Consider the following 19,193-nt stretch of genomic DNA (forward strand, 5'->3'; position numbering starts at 1 on the left):
TATAATCCCAGCCAAGGTGGGTGGATCACCTGAGGTCAGGTGTTCAAGACCAGCCTGGCCAACATGGTGAAACCCCGTCTCTACTAAAAATACAAAAATTAGCCAGGCATGGTGGCACACGCCTGCAATCCCAGCTACTCAGGAGGCTGAGGCAGGAGAATTGTTTGAACCCAGGAGATGGAGTTTGCAGTAAGCTGAGATCACGCCACTGCCCTCCAGCCTGGGTGACAGAGTAAGATTCCATCTCTCAAAAAACAAACAAACAAATAAATAAATAAATAAAATATATATACACACACACAGCTTTTCGAAGTATGTATTATCTCTACTTATCAGGCAAAAAAACTGAGTAAAAGAGAGTCATCTGCCCATCATCATTCACTCATTTAGTAAACATTGATTGTAGCCTTACACACCAGGACTTATGCTATATGCTTAGCCATCAGGATGAACAAAGCTGATACCACTCTGCCCTCATGGAACTTCTTGGTGGGTAGAGGAAGATGATAATAAAAATTATTTTACAACCCATAGCAAATGTGATGTAGCCTGAAGCCTATCTGACTGCCCTGGATTGAAGCCACCCTCCTCCCTTACCAGCTAGGCGACCTTGGGCAGCTCTGTTAACCTCTCTGCACCTCATCTTCCTCTTCTGTAAAATGGGGATAATAGTAGTAGCAACTCCATAGGGGTGCTGTGAAGAATAAAGAAATTAACCCGTGTGAGGCACACAAAGAAGGGCCCCTGCACATTTCAGGCATATTGCTGCTGCTGCTGCTGCTGCTGCTGCTAATGATGATGATGATATGAAGGAGAGGCATGGGGTGCTCGTATGTGATACAGCAGGACCTACTTCAGGGGACGTCTGATTGAGGTCTGCAAGATGAATAGGTGTTATCTTGGCAAAGTGTGTGGGCGGCAGGGGAGGGGAGCAGGGTGTTGGTGGGATGTTCCAGGCAGAGGGAATAGCATGTCAAAGCATAGGGGGCGGGTTTACCTGAGGAACTGCAAGGAGTGCAGCTGAAAGGGGTCCGGCTGGGAAGCGGGAGCCTGTGCTACAAACACAGCCCCAGGACCGGGTTCCCTGCACCACAGTCTTGATCCAGGCCATGGGAGATGCTCAGTAAATGTTTGTCAAGTGAGCGAGCAGCTCATGGACAAACAGTGGTGTTGGGCCCACATGGTTCTGTTGTCACCCAAGTCCATTGTCCTAGATACAGCATGATATGTAGACAGCCCCTTCCCAGCTGTCAAACTGTATACGTCCATGTTTTGGTCCCTCTCTTCTTGACAGTAAACTAAATCCTGTGAGTTTGGGTGCAGACCTCCAATATCTGGGACTCACTGAGGTGACCGCAGCTAGAATCCCCATGCTGTAGCCAGGGACTCAGATCTAAGCCAATGGTTTTCAGACTATTTAGGAGTAGAAGTCTGCCTTGAAATAATCTTAGCGGAAATCCAGTATATGGTACAGAGACAGGCAGAGCTTCTGCCCTTGAGGAGCAGACGTAGGGCCTCAGCCCCTGTGCACCTGAGAAAACACTAGGGCTCTGTAAAGCACAGTTAGTAAAACTAGAGTTGAACCCGAACCCCATCTTCCAGGCGGGGAAACTTAAGGCCCAGAGAGGGAGTGACTCTCCGGAGTCGTTAGGGACAGACCCGGAACTGGCCCGAGACATCTGGTATGAACTCTGCTACACCAAGGTTTTCCTGCACTTCGCCCTAACCGCCCCCAGCCCCTCTCAGTGTGCAGGGAGTCTTGAGATGGGGTGGGGGCATGTGGCTGTGGTCTTGTCAAGAGTCTGGCCTCCACCCCCAGCTGGGGCATGGCCCACATGAGACAAAAATCCACAGGGCAGGCGTGGGTGGGTTGTTCAGGGTCATGGCCTGGTTATGCCATGCCCTTTTTTTTTTTTTTCTTTTTTTCCCTGCTGCTGCTGCTGCTTTTTTAATTGAGTTTGAGGTGGTGGTTTTTTGTTTCCTTAAGAAATGGAAAAGAATGAAGCTGCGTAAATACAACTATATTAACTCTGAAAAACCTCCTGCCATTTTAACTCTGTTACTGGAGAAATAAAAGAGAAATAATTTGTCCACCCACACTTAGCTCTTTCTGACGAAGGTAGGTGAATATTGCTTTGCTAATCGAGGGTGACTGCTGGAAGTGGAGCCACGCTGACTGATCCCAGATTGAGAGGCAGCCACAGCCGCCCCAAAAGGAACGGCCTGCCCTGGGGTGGCAGAGCCCTGCCTGTGGACAGGGCCAGAGTCATCGGCGCGCATGGCCCATCTTCCACAGATCTCCCCCAGCCGATAGTGATGGAGGCCCTGGACGAGGCCGAAGGGCTCCAGGACTCACGGAGAGAGATGCCGCCACCCCCTCCTCCCTCGCCGCCCTCAGATCCAGCTCAGAAGCCACCGCCTCGAGGTGCCGGGAGCCACTCCCTCACTGTCAGGAGCAGCCTGTGCCTGTTTGCTGCTTCACAGTTCCTGGTAAGGATGGCACAGGCCTCACCAGGGCCTGGAGAGAGGGTGGGCGGAGGGCCAGCCTCCCACTTCCTCCCCAGGATGGCCACCTGGAAGGCAGGAGGATGAGCAGCCTCCCTGGTGTTCCTCAGGAGCTCCAAGCCCTCAAGGATGGGATGAGGGGAAGGCTGGAATTCTGAGCTACCGCATCAGCAGCTGAGACCTTACACCCTGCCTCCCTAACCTAAGAATCTGGAACACGGGGCCTCCCCGACCCCTGACCTCCCAGCCCTGCAGGGTTCTCCTGAGAACTCCTGTCTGTGGAGGCCTTTCTGGGAGACTTCCCTTTTGATGTACATATTTGTGAGGTCCTCTCTGGAAAGGGCTTTCTCTTGGTTCCCTTCAGTCAGCTTTTCTCCAAGGAGAGTCCTGAGGCCTCCCCTGGGCACACAGCACCGGGGCCCTGCTCTCAGCTGCCCAGTCTGGACCTTAGAGGTTCAGGAGCCTCCATGCAGGGCCAGGTTGAGGCTGCAGGTGAGCTCTGCTGGGGGAACATGGGGGAAGGGGGCTGGCTCCATACTTAGCCTGCTCCCCTGTGCCCCAGCTTGCCTGCGGGGTGCTCTGGTTCAGCGGCTATGGCCACGTTTGGGCACAGAACGCCACAAACCTCGTCTCCTCTTTGCTGACGCTCCTGAAACAGCTGGGACCCACGGTGAGTAAGCTTTGGGGAGTCCTGGGGTAGCAGGGATCTGTTGGGGACCTCTAGTCCCACCATCCCCAACCTCCGGATGGGGCTTCTCTGAGTTCAGGGGATACTTCCAAGCCCCTGAAGTTCTTCTGCCTGCTCCCCACCCCAGACCTGGGACGCGATTTTCAGAGTCTTGGTTTTGTCATCATTGCAAGAGCTGAGAACTCTGCCCCCACCACCACCCTGACCTGTTTGTCTGATGTTCCCCAGGCCTGGCTTGACTCTGGGACCTGGGGAGTCCCCAGTCTGCTGCTGGTCTCTCTGTCCATGGGCCTGGTCCTCGTTACCACCCTGGTAAGGCACCTCCTGAACCCAGCCCCAAGGCCGTCCTCCTCTGACCTTGAGGCCCGATTTCTACCAGCTCCCATCTGACCTACAGGCTGGACGTTCTGGGTGGGGCAAGGAGGGACACCTATCTCTTTGCACAAGTGTGCCAGCCTGGGGCAAGAACCTCCTCCTTTCTGAAAATTGGTTTGCAGTGATCTGGGCTAAGGAAAAGGGGTGAGACAGGGAGAAGGCTAGTGTAGGAACTCTGAAGCCCCACTGAGAAGGCCTGAACCAAGAAACAGAGCTGGGAGAGGGAGGGGCAGGGAGGGAGAGTGGGCACGGAGCCTCCCATTGAGGCCAGGGGCAGTGCCTTGTGGACAACTCCCAGGAGAGCAGGGCTGCTCGGGACACATTGAGGGAGTGCGGGGGCGTCAATCCCATTTGCACTCCAGGAACATGGCGGGCAGCCAGCATGGTCCCAGATCCGTGATGCTGTATACCCCAACCAGGTGTGGCACCTCCTGAGGACACCCCCAGAGCCACCCACCCCACTGCCCCCTGAGGACAGGCGCCAGTCAGTGAGCCGCCAGCCCTCCTTCACCTACTCTGAATGGATGGAGGAGAAAGTTGAGGATGACTTCCTGGACCTGGACCCGGTGCCCGAGACTCCTGTGTTTGATTGTGTGATGGACATCAAGCCTGAGGCCGACCCCGCCTCGCTCACCGTCAAGTCCATGGGTCTGCAGGAGAGGTGGGAGGGGTGGAGGAGGGGTGGGCTCCACGGGCCCTCGAGCTCTTAGCTCCTGATCAGAAGAGTGGATGCCTGACTCTGACTCCCGGTGCCCAGGGCAGAGCTGGCCTCATAGCTTAGCCAGTGTAGACACGTGCTCTCCAGGTCATTCATAGAGATCAAAGCGCCCCAAAATGAATGCTGAGAAATACTGTTACTGCACATGCACACATAGGTGTACACGTGTTCACACACACTCTCCCATGCTCAAGTAAGTTTGGGTGGTTTTCTTTGCTGCGGGACTTGTCAGAGCCTTTAACATGTTGTGTTCATTGGAAATCAGCAAGGGGGCAGTATGTGGCATTTCCCAAAGTCACTTGACCACAGAACTCTATTTTTTTTTTTTTTTGTAATTTATTTTGGATTGAGGGGGTACACGTGCAGTATTGTTACCTGAGCATATTGCATGATGCCGAGGTTTGGGGTACAAATGCTCCCATCACCCAGGTACTGAGCATAGTACCCAGCAGTTAGTTTTCCAACCCTCGCCCGCCTCTCTCCCTCCCTCCCTCCTCTAGTAGTCCCCAGTTTCTATTATTGCCATTTTTATGTCCCTGAGTACCCAGTTAGAACCCTGTTTTTATAGGGTAGTTCATAGTGTTCCACAGAGCACACTCTGAGAAGTGTAGACACCCTCTTTTCAGAGTCTAGGTGGATAAGCCAGATCACACCACATTTGAGTTACCCATGTAATGTCATGGAACGAACGCTGGGTGTGGAGTCGGGAAACCTAGCTTTTTGTTTCAGCTCTGCCACCCCCTTACTGTGAAAGCCTGGACAACTCTTGGCCCTTCATGGGGACTCAGTTTCCCCTTCTGTGTAATGAGGGCCCATCCTGTCCTGTGGTCTGAGACACTGAGTGTAGTAGAGTTTGCCCATTGTAGACATCCTTGTGGCCACCTTGCTCCTGGGACTCCCTCCTTCCTGACAGCTGAGGGTCCTGGCCTCTCCTGGACAATATGTCCTTGACTCACCAGCAGCCTCATCCCAGGACTGCTGGGCCCAGGACTGCAGTGGGGAGGGTCTGGAGCCATCCTCTCGGGCCCAAGCCCTGCTTCTGTGCTTCAGGCAGGTGGCCCCTCTCTGAGCTTCCTGGGGACCACAGGGCAGAACTGCCTCCGGAGGTGATGGAGGAGAGTCCAGGGTAAGGCCATGTTGGGTTAGCTTTGGATGGAACTTTTAGAACTGGAGCTCCAAACCCCCACTAAGTTAACATCTCCACTGCAGGAGGTAGGAGATAGGGAGTCAGGCCGATGCCTCGGGACTGAGATTCGTGCTGCTTTGACGGGGTTTTGTCACACTCCCACTCCTCTTCCTTGATCCCCCCCTGTTCCCAGCTGATCACTCCTTCTCTCGTTTCCCACCCCTGAAGACCCCAGCTCCTGCCCGCCCTTGTGCCTCTGAGACTCACACTCCCTTTCCTGGTCTTTCCAGGAGGGGCTCCAATGTCTCGCTGACCCTGGACATGTGCACTCCGGGCTGCAACGAGGAGGGCTTTGGCTACCTCATGTCCCCACGTGAGGAGTCCGCCCGCGAGTACCTGCTCAGCGCCTCCCGTGTTCTCCAAGCAGAAGAGCTTCACGAAAAGGCCCTGGACCCTTTCCTGCTGCAGGCAGAATTCTTTGTGAGTTCCCTTGAGCCGGCTGCCCCACTGTGTGCAGACCCATGTCAACCATCCACCTACCCAGGTGGTGGAGTGTGGTGCCTGGAACTCAGCATCTGCAGTAGATTAGTATCACTTTCTCATCAGCTCTCCCACCGTCTTGGGCAAGCTGCTTTCCCTCTGAGCTTCAGTTTCCTCATCTGGAGAATGGGGATGAAAATAATAGGATTGTTCAAAGATTAAAGAGACTAGTAACATGTGCAGGGCACCCAGCCAGGTGATGGAGGTACAGTGACAAGGCGAAGTCTTTATTGCCCAGTGCTGTGCTGTGAAAGCCACAGAGAACCTTCGCTTCTAACTCTTCTGTTTTTCCACTTTCCTCCTGCCAAGCATTGTTCTTCTGCCTTTGAAATCTCTCTAGTCGCCTCCCCTCCTCATCACCCCTGGGGCCCTAGCTTAGGTCCTAATCACCTCCAACCTGGCTTCTGCAGCAGCCTCCAGCTGCCGCCTATTGGACTTTGAGGGGCTCGATAAATGGCACCCCTGTCTACCTGCCTGAGTGCTCAGCCATTGAGAGCTAAGGCATAGGAGATCACAATACCACCTTTGTTGTCAATAAAATACAGGTTGGAAATGAGGCTTAGCAGGGTATAGCAAGAGTGAGCCTCCTGATACCGAGACCCAGAATTAGACGCACTTTCCACCCTCCACAGGAGTGCCGGCATATCTCGGACCTTGCCCCATGGGGGCACCCCTATAATTCTTTCCTGGCAGGAGGGCCCTGAGAGGAGGAGGAAGGAAGGGGCTGAAGCTTAAAAGTTCCATTCCTCAACCAAATTCACCAGACAGGTAACTCCTCACTTCTGTGAGCAGGAAGAGGCGAGAGGCCGAGAATATCGGGGGCGGGTTCCTCCTGGTAGAAGCCAGAGGGGCACGGAAGCAGGCGCCTCCTCCCTCACAGCTCCCTTCCTTTGGCCTCCGCCCTGGGCCTGTCTGGACCAGGTAGCTCTCCCCTGTGAGAAGACCTCCATCACCATCTGATCTGCTGCTCCAAGTTCTCCAGAACTTGGTACCACCTGCATACACCATCAGCACACCTTACCTGGTGTGGCCCCAGCCTTATGCCCCATGCCCCACCCCTGCAGGGATGGTCCGCTTCAAACTGGGCCAGCCCTGCCTGTGCCTTTCTCCTGCCGTGCCTTTGCTCACATCACCCACTCCAGATGCCTCTAGAAAGCCTTCCTCGACCACCCCAGCCTCAGCTCCTACTCTGAGCTCCCACGGCCGTCATCTCCCCTTCGAGAAAGAATCACATCCTCTACCTCATTTCCAGTTCGGTGGGTCATTGTCGAGGAAGGAGCGCGGCCTGAGCACCCACTCTGGGGGCAGTTTTTCTCATGTTGTTTCTTTTGATTTTCACAACCCTGGAAAGCGTTATGATCCTCATTTTACGAAGCCCATACTTAATGTGTCCAAAAACAATAATAGGATTGTTCAAAGATTAAAGAGACTAGTAACTAGTAACAGTGTGAAGCTGGGTGCAGTCAGGGACTACGCTGGTGGACAGACTGGAAGGAAATGCAGAGGCAGGAGGCATGGAGAGTCATCCCAGAGGATGTCAGGAAGAGAAGACTCGGAGGTGAAGGTTTTTTTTTTTTTTTTTTGAGACAGAGTTTCACTCCTGTTGCCCAGGCTGGAGTGCAGTGGCTCGATCTTGTCTCACTGCCACCTCTGCCTTCTAGTTCCAAGTGATTCTCCTGCCTCGGACTCCCTAGTAGCTGGGATTATAGGGGCCTGCCACCATGCCTGGCTAATTTTTGTATTTTTATTAGAGATGGGGTTTCAACATGTTGGCTAGGCTGATCTCAAACTCCTGACTTCGTGATCCGCCTGCCCCAGCCTCCCAAAGTGCTGAGATTACAGGCGTGAGCCGCCGCGCGCAGGCAGAGGTGAACTTTAAAGGGTGGGAACAACTTGGAGAGATGAGGGTGAGGGGAGACCAGTGCCCTCAGGAGGCAGAATGTCACAAGCTCAGACCCAGAGGCAGGACTGAGAAAAGCAGATTAACAACAGGGGAGAAGCAGGCCTAAATGGAAGTAAAGAGAGGCCAGATTCGAGAAGCCCTCACATGCCAGGAGAGAAGTTCAGACTCAGAGCTCTGGACACAGACAGTGGTTGGGACCTGCAAATACTCCTGGGATCTCAGAAAGAGGCTTCTCTCCTGCTGGAGAATCAGGGAAGGCTTCTCAGAGGAGGCGGGACATGAGATGAGGATGGAGTCGGTGTTACCACAGAGCTAGCAGCGCGAACCCAGGTCCCCGAGATAGGGATGCCCAGGGGAGGAATGCTACCCAGGGAGCATGGAGGAAGGCAGCGATTGGCCAGGTCACTTTCTGTCTTTTTCTTCATTCATCAGCTATTTATTGACTATATATACCAGGCTGGCTCTCCAAAAACAACAGTCATTATAATATTTATTACGCACTCGGCATGTGCCAGGCACTGTTCTGAATGCTTCGTGAGCACTAACTCTCTTAATAGTAAATGTTTGTTGAATGAATGTGTGCACTCAAGCCAGCCCCTGGGCTAGGAGTTGGGGGCACAGCAGCCCCTGGATTCAAACATCTGTGAGGGCCCATAGCTGCTCACACCCCGTGTTCTCCTTCCACAGGAAATCCCCATGAACTTCGTGGATCCCAAAGAGTACGACATCCCTGGGCTGGTGCGGAAGAACCGGTACAAAACCATACTTCCCAGTGAGTACTCGCTGCCCCAGAGGGATGGGGGCAGGCTCAGCTTCACCTGAGGGCCCCTCACCCTGAGGAGGACCAGAAGCCCCCAGCTGGGCCTCCAGGGGTGAGGGACACTCATCGCTAGAGGAGGTGGGACAGAGGGTTGGGATGTGCTGGCTGAAGGGAAGCGCTACCCCGCTGAGGCCAGAGGCGAGTTATTTCCTCACACTGCTCTCTCTGGTCCTTTGCCCTGCCTGGCCGTGTGTTGTGCTGAGCCCTCTAGAAACCCAGAGAGAAAGGGTGGTAATGACAGCAGCTCGTAGCCACAGTGCGGTAGCCGAAAGGTCACCTTTCATATCCTCTATCTTTTCAGAGTGGGCAGATTTTAAGGAAAGGAAGTTAAGGCTTAGAGAAGTTAAGTGGCTCACCCACAGTTCCACAGCTAGGAAGTGCAGAGCTGAATTTCGGACCTGGGCCTCTGTGATCGCAGAGTCAGGCTGTCAGGCTCTCTGTCTACACTGCGTGGAGTGTGGTCGGATTGTAAGCCCTCTAACAGGGACATCCACTCCCACAGGCGAATGAGTTGTCTCTGTCAGGGAGTGAGCTCCCTGTCACTCGGTGTATTCAAGTGAGGCGACATGAGCAGTCCCCTAGAAGGTCTGAAAGGGGTTTTCCTCCTTTGGGGGCAGTTAGACCAGGTGACCTGATGCTCCTCTTTCAGCCCTGGGGTATCATTTTCAGATAACTTTTATCAAGCTTCGATGAGCCTGCCACCTTTGCCAAGTTCTGACCCCAGGCCCTTGTTGAAAGTGAATCCCCATAAACCTCCTCCAATTCAGTTTGTAGAGTAGCAAGGCTTTTAAAAAGCAGCTTTGCCATCAGCATCTCCAACAACATGTAAGATGTCATGACTTATTTTTAACTTTTAAAATATCGACTTGTAGTTGCTATGGTTACACAGTCTCTAGGTAGTTCCGGTTAAACAAAGCGCCATTTAAGGCCAGGATGCATTATTCAGGGATGCTCACCTCTTCCCTCATCTCGCCTTCCCCCATCCCAGCCCTACCTGGAGGGAGGGACTTGAGTATCCTAGAACCTTATACTTTGCTGGCCACTCAGAATGGCCACTGGGGGAAGGTGGGAGCAGACCAGGATTCCATGCAGCCCTCACTGCATTCCGAGAGGCTCGAGCTGCCTCCAACCATGCCCTGAGCCCAATAAAGAATTTTGTCTGTGTCCAGCAAGAATGGACCCTGTGCCTGTAGAGACTGGGTTGGGAGGCAGAGAGCAGGTGAGGCTGAGCAGCGCCTGCCTCTCAGATCCAGGACACGCTGAGGTTTGACCTCTCATTCACTGGGCACACATTTCCTCAGCTCCTGCCCCAGGGACTGAGGATTTAGTTGTAAATAGGACACAGACTCTGTGCACAAGGAGCTTCCAGCCTAGTGGGGGAGAGAGGTCTATGCACAATTACAGGCAGAGTGACCAGTAACCCACAGGTACATTGAGAACAAGATGCTGCGAGCAATTTCTCTCCCCTTCTCCGCCGTGTCCAAAGCATCAAAACAGTGCTGCCTGGCATGTGGTAGACATTCTGCACCTATTTGGGTTGTTTTAATTTTTGTAGAGATGGAGGTCTTGCTCTTTTGACCAGGCTGGTCTCGAACTTCTGGCCTCAAGCTACCTTCACCTGCTTTGGCCTCCCAAAGTGCTGGGATTATAGGCATGAGCCACCATGCCGGGCTCTGCACCTATTTGAATGAATGAATGAATGAATGAATGAATGAATGAATAGTATCTCTCAGATCTACCTCCTCCTCTTCAGCCTCACTGCCAAATGATGCTTTTGAGATTAGGGCTTTCATGTTGCCCAATTCCAGGGGACACCATTTACATAGATTACATTGATTGACATTAAGTGCCCTCTGGAGCCATGCCAGGCTGGACAGCCCTGTGATCCTTAACACTTCTTACTTGGATCATTGTAGTAAACATCTAACTGGTCTTCTGGCTCCTGGCTCCCACACTCTCCTCTCCATCATCTACCATTGCACCAAAATGATGCAAAACAGAAATCTAATTGTGTCATTCTCTTCCTTAAATGCCATCATTGTTGTCACCCTTTTAATCCTCAAGTTTGAGTCCATCTTTCTTTTCTTTCTTTTTTTTTTTTGAGACGGAGTCTCACTCTGTTGCCCAGACTGGAGTGCAGTGGCATAGTCTCGGCTCACTGCAACCTCTGCCTCCTGGGTTCAAGCAATTTCCGGCTAATTTTTATATTTTTAGTAGAAACAGGGTTTGACCACGTTTGGCCAGGCTGGACTGGAACTCCTGACCTCAAGTGATCCGCCCACCTCAGCCTCCCAAAGTGCTGGGCTTACAGGCATGAGCCACCATGCCCAGCCTAAATCCAGCTTTCTAAGCCTGGTTTATAAGACCCTTTTTCACGTGGTTCCTCTCCAGCCTCACCTCTCACCACTCCCTACCCTGCACCGTGCATGTGAATCTGACGGAACAGCATTGCCTGCAAACAGGGAGATGGGAGATGGCCCACACAGAGCTTCCTGCCCTCCTCTGCTGCAGGTCCCCCCAAAGCCCCCTCCCGCTTACCCTCGCTCCTCTCCATCCCTGCCACCCTCTATGCCCCCTCTTCACAAGAACTGCCTCCAAATCACCTGCCAAAAACTTAGACAGTGGGGTTGGGCTAAAGAGGCAAAGCTTGTGCCCTTTACCTCCCCAATTTCTCCTACCGGGTTTAGGATACTTCTTTTTATCCTTTGACCTGTGGAACTTGCAATAATGCAGTAATAACAGCAGCTGATACTTTGTGTTGGTCCTAGTTACTGGTATAAGGACTCTAGTTGTTAAAGTTAACTTCTTTACAAGATAAGCAAGGTCACTGTGGAATGACCATCCCCAGGTTACAGATAAGGCACAGGGAGATGAAGTAAATTGTCCATGTTGACACTGCTAGTAAGTCAGGATCAGGATTTGAACCTAGCCTCTCTGGCTCAGCGGTGTAGACTCATTAAGACGGTGTAGACCCCCCTCTACTGCCTGTGAGAGCCTCCTAATGTGCACACTGGAAGTCTTTAGTCCAGTCCTCCCTATTACAGGAAGTAAACTGAGTCCTGGACAAGTGGGCTGATGACAAAACTAAACCAGAACCCAGGACTCTGGGCCTCCAGCCAGCTTCCCCCTTAGCCCATACAACCTCAGTCTCGGCCTCTGCAGGCTGACCGAATAGTCAATGCAGGGAGGGTCTAGCTGGAACAAAACAAAATCTACTTCAGGAAGAAGAGCAGGGTGGGGCCTGGGCACAGTGGCTCATGCCTATAACCCCAGCACATTGAGAGGCCGAGGTAGGAGGATTACTTGAGCCAGGAATGGGAGACCAGCCTAGTCAACGTAGCAAGACCCATCTCTACCCAAAAAAATAATAATAATAATTTAGCCAGGTGCAGTGGCACATGGCTGTAGTCCTGCTTACTCAGGAGGTTGAAGCAGAAGGATCACTTGGGCCCATGAGTTAGAGGCGGCAGCGAGCCATGATCGTGCCACTGCACTCCAGCCTGAGTGACAGAAAGAGCCCCTTTTACTATGGGATTTGACATGTGCATAAATTGAAAGGAAAAAAAAAAAAAACCTTTTTGCACATATGCACAAGAGGCTAAGACCCTCCAGTCTTATTTCAGATAGGGGAGACTATCGTTTTCATCTTAATAGCCTCCCTCAACTTTCTATTCCCACATCTTAACAGCCCTTTATATTTATAAAGCACTTTACCATTTATACAGAACTTTCACTTCTCTTTTCTCATTCATCTTCCCAGCAGCCCAAGGAAGTACACATCTTTGCCTCCATTTGACAGATAGGAAGACTGGGGCTTAGAAAGGCTATGTGTTTTACAAGCCCACACAGCAAGTCAATGACAGTGTGTACTCAAGCTAGCTGTCTCTTGCTGTCCAAGATCTGTACAGGAATTTCCCTAGGTAATTCTATTGTTGACTTAGCTGTCTCCTCTCCAGAAGCTAAGACGCAGTGAGTATAGGGCAATGTAAGGGGCACAGGCTAAGGATAGAGACAGAGGTGGAGACCTGGGGACACCTCTCTCTCTCCACCCTCCTCCTCATCCTGAGTCCTCGCCTGCAAAATGAACCATGAATGGGGGAATGTTTTGCTGCTGGACAAAGAAAGGAAGAACTGCTAAGGTCACAGAAGAGATATGGGTATCCTGGAATAGGCCAGAGAAGGTGGGCCCTGCCCCAGAGGGCCCAGCTTCCAGCCTTACTTGTCTCCTACCACCCCAGACCCTCACAGCAGAGTGTGTCTGACCTCACCAGACCCTGACGACCCTCTGAGTTCCTACATCAATGCCAACTACATCCGGGTATGTATTCCCACCCTGACAGCCTCTTGCTGAAGGGGAGGCTTGAGTCGATGGGATCCATCCTCCAGCCTTGTCCCTATACCAGTCTGACTCATGCCAGCTTCTGGGAAGAGCCTGAGTGTGGGGATGGGGTCCTGGGAGCACTGCCTCTGACCCTGACAGCCTGGACTTGGCTGGCCACAGGGCTATGGTGGGGAGGAGAAGGTGTACATCGCCACTCAGGGACCCATCGTCAGCACGGTCGCCGACTTCTGGCGCATGGTGTGGCAGGAGCACACGCCCATCATTGTCATGATCACCAACATCGAGGAGATGAATGAGGTAGGGACCCCCGTCCCCATTCCAAGTGCCTGCTGCATTGCGCCCTACACTAAGTGTCTTATTCTCAGATTAATCTTTATGACAATCTCACAAGGTTGGCGGTGTTCACTCTGCTGCCAAGATGAGGAGATGCGAGGCTTGGTGAGGTTAAGTCATTTGCCCCCGGCCTCACAGATAGAGGCATGCCTGGAGGTGGTCTTTCCACTTCCGTCCCCTGTGACCTTAAACACAGCACTCTGCTGCCTCCCAGCCTGCCGGGACAGATGTTGGCTACTCCTGTACTCCTGGCCCATTTAACTGAATCTCCATGAAAGTCTTTCAGATGGTAGCACTTCTGTTTTCCAGAGGAAGAAACGGAGGCTCAGGAAGGGGACGTAGCTTATAGAGTTTGCAGCTGAGATTTGAACCCAACACTCTGTAGCAGCAACCCTGTTGCCCTTGTGTATCTCTCCGCTGAAGTGTTGGGGAGAGTGTGGGAAGGGAACAGGATTGTATGGCAGCCTGATCTGGGCCCCTGCAGAAATGCACCGAGTACTGGCCAGAGGAGCAGGTGGTGTACGACGATGTTGAGATCACTGTGCAGAAAGTCATTCACACGGAGGATTACCGGCTGCGACTCATCTCCCTCAAGGTGAGGAGGACTGGGGCAGGGCTGGGCGAAGCTGAGGATGAGTGTAGGGGCTTAACTGGGGACTCCACAGAGAACAGGTCCCCAAAGTCCACTGTAACTGACCTAAAAGCCAGTGTCACTCCCAGATTTTCTGATAATTAGGGATGAGTGAGAGGTGAAGGACTTGGGGCCCAGAGGTAGAATCAAACCCCTGGCATTTCCCAGTCCTCAGTTGTATTTCGTGCTGTTGGGCTCCTCTCTCTTTCTACTCTGTCATTCATAATGCCTTCTAGCTATGCTTCAAATGTACCCAAGGCCAGGACTGTCTGGATGAGGCGGCTTCAGCGGCCTCCAGCACTGTCCTTATAATTGAGGGTTCATCATGACTTTGAGATCCTCCCTAGAAACATCTCTTCACCTGGGATGCTGGGCTTCTGGCCTGTGGTGCCCAATCTGTCCACAAGAGGGCAGGCACTCTTTGCTGCTTTGGGGTTGTACAGGGAGGCTGTGGTTACAGAAAACAGCAAGAAAAAGGAAGACACACAAAATATGAGCAATACAAAACAGCCCAGAAGAGTGGGGGAAGGTATCCTCCCACCCTGAAGTTGTGCTTCTTCCAGGATCAGCATAATAGAGGAGACTGTTCCTTTGAAATCGGGATTAGTGGATTCCGCTTGTGAGAAATAAGACCCGTGTTTAGGGAAGGCTGGAAGAGGCGAGCCAGGCACCAGGAAGCTGATGCCCTATCCAGGAGCAGCCAAGGAGGTTCACTGATGCTGACAGCCACAGGGGTTACTGAGCACAAGACCAGAGACTTGGCCCTCTGGCTGCTCCCTCTCCCACTGGATAGGGGCTAGGTAGGGTGTCGAAGCATCTCAGCCCCCAAGAGCAGTGCCCCCCAGCAAGCAGCTCTAAGATCCAGGTCTTGTTGGAGGGCATGAAGGGCCCGGAAGTCAAGAGCAGAGGCAGTGGTCGCTGTCACAGCCAGGCAACCCAGGACCCGAGCAAATGGCTTCCTGAGTAGAAATTCCACAGAAAGACAGGCTGAGATGAGGCAGGGCTGCTCACCTTCTCAATGCCACAGAGATGATGAGGGAAGAACCAGGTCTCCTTGGCGTTTGAGGGGATTTACTTTTGTCCATAAGACATTACAAATACCTGGCCTGAGCTTGGTTCTGGGTTGGGTACTGTGAACACAGAGCTTCCCAAAGCTTGGACTCTTTCCTCGAGAAGCATGTATAAGATGGTCAGTACTGAGCTAGAGATAGGTATATAGAATATAGGATATGCATATCATATGTTAAATTAGATGAATATAGGATATATGTCATATATGTATATATGATATACACATCCTATATATACCTATATATAATATATAAAATATAAATATATAAAATACATAATATATAAAATATATATAATACATTATATATAAAATATAAATATATATATATATAGGTGTGTATGTGTGTATATATATGTATAAAAGAAGGACACTCTGCCAGCTAATGTGCTCAGGGAGGGCCTCCTGTAAGTGGTGGTGTCAAATGGGATCTTGAAGGATAAGTAAGAGTTGACCAGGGGCAAACAAGGCAGGAGAGCATTCCCAGTGAGAAAAAAATAAAACGAAGGACATGGAAGATGGAACACTTGTGTGCATGTGTGTGTGCACATGTGTTTGTGTGTGCTGCTGAGATTTTACCTACAAACCTTTCGGAGTGTGGGAGCATTGAGTACAAGTGCACAGGGGCAGGAGGTGTGTCTGGAAGGGCAGGCCCTGTAGCAGTTGTCTTCCTAGCCAGGCAAAGGACTGAGAAGAGTAGGTCTTATTCTGAGAACAGTGAGAGACATTGAAGGATGTTGTGGTCTGCTCAGGCTGCTATAATAAAATACCATAGACCAGGGAGCTTGTAAGCAACAGGTTTATTTTTCACAGTTCTGGAGGCTGGGAAGTCCAAGATCAAGGCACCATGACCTTGGTGAGGACCCACTTCCAGGGTCATGTCCTCACATGGCAGAAGGAGTGCAAGATCATTGGGGCCCCTTTTGTAAGAGCACTGATCCCATTTGTGAGGGCTCCGTTCTCATGACTTAATCACCTCAGAGGCCCTCCCTTCAAATACCACCATATTGGGGTTTGGTTACAACATGTGAACTTAGGGGGACACACACATTCAGTCCAAACAGCAGGAGAGCAGCATGTCCAGAAGTGTGTTGTACACAGACTATTTTGACTCTGTGGATCTGAGACAGTTGGGGATGAGGCAGAAACCTCCCACACTCGAGCAGTGATAAAGGTCAAGGTGGCAGTAAAGCGGGGAGTGTGAAGAGGTGGTAAAACTTACAGCACTAATTGCAGCACTAAGATAGAGGCGAGTCACGCAGGCGAGGCACAGCAAGAGGAGAAGAAGAGTCCTGGGGCTGGGTTATGTGACAAAGGGATGTCTGGGGGACCATTTGTTAAGATAAGGAGCCCCGGAGACAGTAATAAATTGGAGAAGGGGCTCTTGGCCCCTCTTGGACGATCCTGAAGTTGTTGGGGCAGGACCAAAGACAAGATCCACGCCAACACCACTGACCAACCCCCAAAACCGAGCTGGCTCTGGGTCTCTGTCTGGTGCCACTGGGCAGTATGGCCTAGATGGAAGGGTTAAGGGGTTCCACTCTCCGTTTGCTTCCTGTGTTCTTCTTCCTCGCATCCCGTCTCTATCTCTGGGCTGGTTTGTGAGCTGAAGGAGTTCACACATACCTGGGGTGGGCCTCTGTCTCCTCGACAGAGTGGGACTGAGGAGCGAGGCCTGAAGCATTACTGGTTCACGTCCTGGCCCGACCAGAAGACCCCAGACCGGGCCCCCCCACTCCTGCACCTGGTGCGGGAGGTGGAGGAGGCAACCCAGCAGGAGGGGCCCCACTGTGCCCCCATCATCGTCCACTGCAGGTGGGTCCTCCCAGCCAGCCACTGGAGCGGGGCAGCCCCCCACCCGCTGGGCTGCCCTGCCCCTCACCCCACCGGTCCCCTCGGCCCTCAGTGCAGGGATTGGGAGGACCGGCTGCTTCATTGCCACCAGCATCTGCTGCCAGCAGCTGCGGCAGGAGGGTGTGGTGGACATCCTGAAGACCACATGCCAGCTCCGTCAGGACAGGTCAGCCCACGGGTGGGGGCTGGGCACACAGGGGAGCTAGAGCCTCGAGGGGGTAGAGGGAGAGACCCACATGTGCATGGCGGGGCGAGGGGCAGATGGAAAACACTGGCATGGACTGATGCGCAGACAAGGAGTAGCGAGGACAGCTGGGTAGAGAGGCAGGATCCAGACAGTGGGGGTCCGGATGAAGAGGGAAGAAAAGCAGAGCTGGTGGACAAAAGGACAGAGGCTGAGAGGCTGAAAGCAGTAGGACATGTCATCTGTGTCCCTGATAGGAAGGGGCAGAGGGTAATGGTTGGCAAGGGTTGGTCTCTCTAAGATGCACAAGGACAAGGCCTGGCAAGTGATGGCTACTCCGTGGCTTTTGAGGCACCCTCCCACAGCCCATCCCTCCACGACCCTGCCCCCACTGTGCATCTCTGCCGGGCAGGGGCGGCATGATCCAGACATGTGAGCAGTACCAGTTTGTGCACCACGTCATGAGCCTCTACGAAAAGCAGCTGTCCCACCAGTCCCCAGAATGACTGCGCTTCTCCTGCAAGGTTCTCTGGGCACTGCCCAGCCTGAGTCTCGGCCCTCACCCAGGGCCCCGCCTTGGGTCCTGGGCCTGCTCCCCGCTTCCTCCCCTTCAGTCAGCTCCCTCTGTCCTCTCTGTCAGCCTGGCCTGGCCCCTACCCTCCAGCATTGCTCTTCCTACTGTACATATTGAGGAGTGGGGGCAGGGTCGGGGAGGGACATGCCAGGCCGGGCCTGGGGCCCCAGGGCCTGATCCACACCACACAGACCCTGGGCCCCAGTTTTTAACGATGGTTCCATCAATACCTGATCCAGAACGTTTCCGTGCCACACTCTGTGTCCTGCTGCAGTGTGTTCTGTCTGTCTGTCCATCTCTGCTGTCTGTACCGGACACTGTGTCTCCTCGGCCAGGAAGGGGTAATGAGCTCCAGCCCCTAAGCAACCTGGGCGGACTTGCCTGCCTCGGCCTCACCCGCACTTCTCCCAAAAGGCAGATGACTGGAAGTTAGGCCTGGGGAGCTCCGGAGGGCTACCAGAGTTCCAGCTGAGGGAGAGGTCTCTAGGTTGGAGTGGGCATCACAGCCAGGGTGGCCTCTGGGTGTCAGATGCCCTCAGGAGGGTGCCCAGCCTGTGAGGCACTGGCGAGGAAGGGGGCAGATGGGGCATGGAGAACCCAGAGGATCTGGGCCCTGTTGGGGAGGGGAGGGGAGCTCAAGGTTTGGGTGGGGACTCAGCCCCAGATCTGTGTGAGACATTTTTCGTGTCACTGTGGGAAAGCCTTCCCAGAAGTCTCACTGCGTGTCGCTCTGTGTGTGTTCCCATGTCCATGCGTGTGTTGAGAGCCCACCAGAAGGGCATGCATGACTCTGGCAACATGTGTTATCTTGGAGCCACGTGTTTTTATTGCTGACTTTAAATATTTATCCCACGGCAGACAGAGACATTTGGTGTCTTTTTATAATTCGCTCGTGGTCATTGAATAGAGCAATAAACGGAGCATTTTGAGCAAAACTAACCACCTGGGTCTGTGTGATTTGCCTCTCCCCTCCACTGCCTGCCTTCCTGTACCTGGGTCTTTGTGCACCTCCCCAGCATGAGCACACAGAGAACTTGGCCCTTCTGCTCACTGGAGCCCCTTGTGGAGACTGGGAGTATGGAGCGAGTCCAAATCTGTAAAGCCAAACTGGGAACATTCTGCAGGATTCTCACACAGCCTCAGCCCTGGCCCTGACAGATGCTCTGGGCCAGGTGTGGAGCCTCAAGAACAGGTGTGGAAGGCTTCCAAGGAAGGCACAGTGGCTGGCAGATCACCAATTCCAACAGACGTGCCAGAGAAGCCAAGGCTAGAGCAAGTAGACATTCAGGTCACACCCAGGCCCCTTCCTGTTGGCCCAACACTTATCCCATGTGGGCTCCACAGGTCCCAACAGCAGCTGCAGCCCAGTAATTTCCCTTGTAAGGCCTGGGCTCAGAGTAGCTTCTCCCAAGGGGCCCAGGGAATCTGCGTGTGGGCTGAGATCCTGAGCCATCCTGGACATTCCTGCTCTATTCTTGTCCCCTGCTCCCCTGGGATGGAGCAAAAGTAGCCATGATGCCACTGCTGGCAG

At 52.9% G+C, this 19,193-nt stretch overlaps 1 protein-coding gene across 2 annotated transcripts in view; it reads left to right on the top strand.

The window, feature by feature from the left end:
• Nucleotides 1-18,593, top strand: part of PTPN5 (protein tyrosine phosphatase non-receptor type 5) — a 44,683-nt gene extending 26,090 nt beyond the window's left edge. Inside the window, exons 3-14 of one of the 2 annotated variants that reach the window (XM_023230869.2) lie at nt 2,297-2,490; nt 3,068-3,175; nt 3,422-3,505; nt 3,988-4,229; nt 5,703-5,892; nt 8,543-8,627; nt 12,914-12,993; nt 13,177-13,314; nt 13,835-13,945; nt 16,705-16,865; nt 16,957-17,070; nt 17,501-18,593. In XM_023230869.2, the coding sequence (XP_023086637.1) occupies nt 2,297-2,490; nt 3,068-3,175; nt 3,422-3,505; nt 3,988-4,229; nt 5,703-5,892; nt 8,543-8,627; nt 12,914-12,993; nt 13,177-13,314; nt 13,835-13,945; nt 16,705-16,865; nt 16,957-17,070; nt 17,501-17,594 (1,601 nt within the window). In that variant the 3' untranslated portion in view covers nt 17,595-18,593. The remainder of the gene's footprint in view (nt 1-2,296; nt 2,491-3,067; nt 3,176-3,421; nt 3,506-3,987; nt 4,230-5,702; nt 5,893-8,542; nt 8,628-12,913; nt 12,994-13,176; nt 13,315-13,834; nt 13,946-16,704; nt 16,866-16,956; nt 17,071-17,500) is intronic. The other variant, XM_023230870.2, reaches the window with a different exon arrangement.
• The last annotated feature ends 600 nt before the right edge of the window (nt 18,594-19,193 follow it).

This window comes from Piliocolobus tephrosceles, chromosome 13 (genome assembly GCF_002776525.5).
Source record: "Piliocolobus tephrosceles isolate RC106 chromosome 13, ASM277652v3, whole genome shotgun sequence".
Taxonomy (NCBI): Eukaryota; Metazoa; Chordata; class Mammalia; order Primates; family Cercopithecidae; genus Piliocolobus; species Piliocolobus tephrosceles.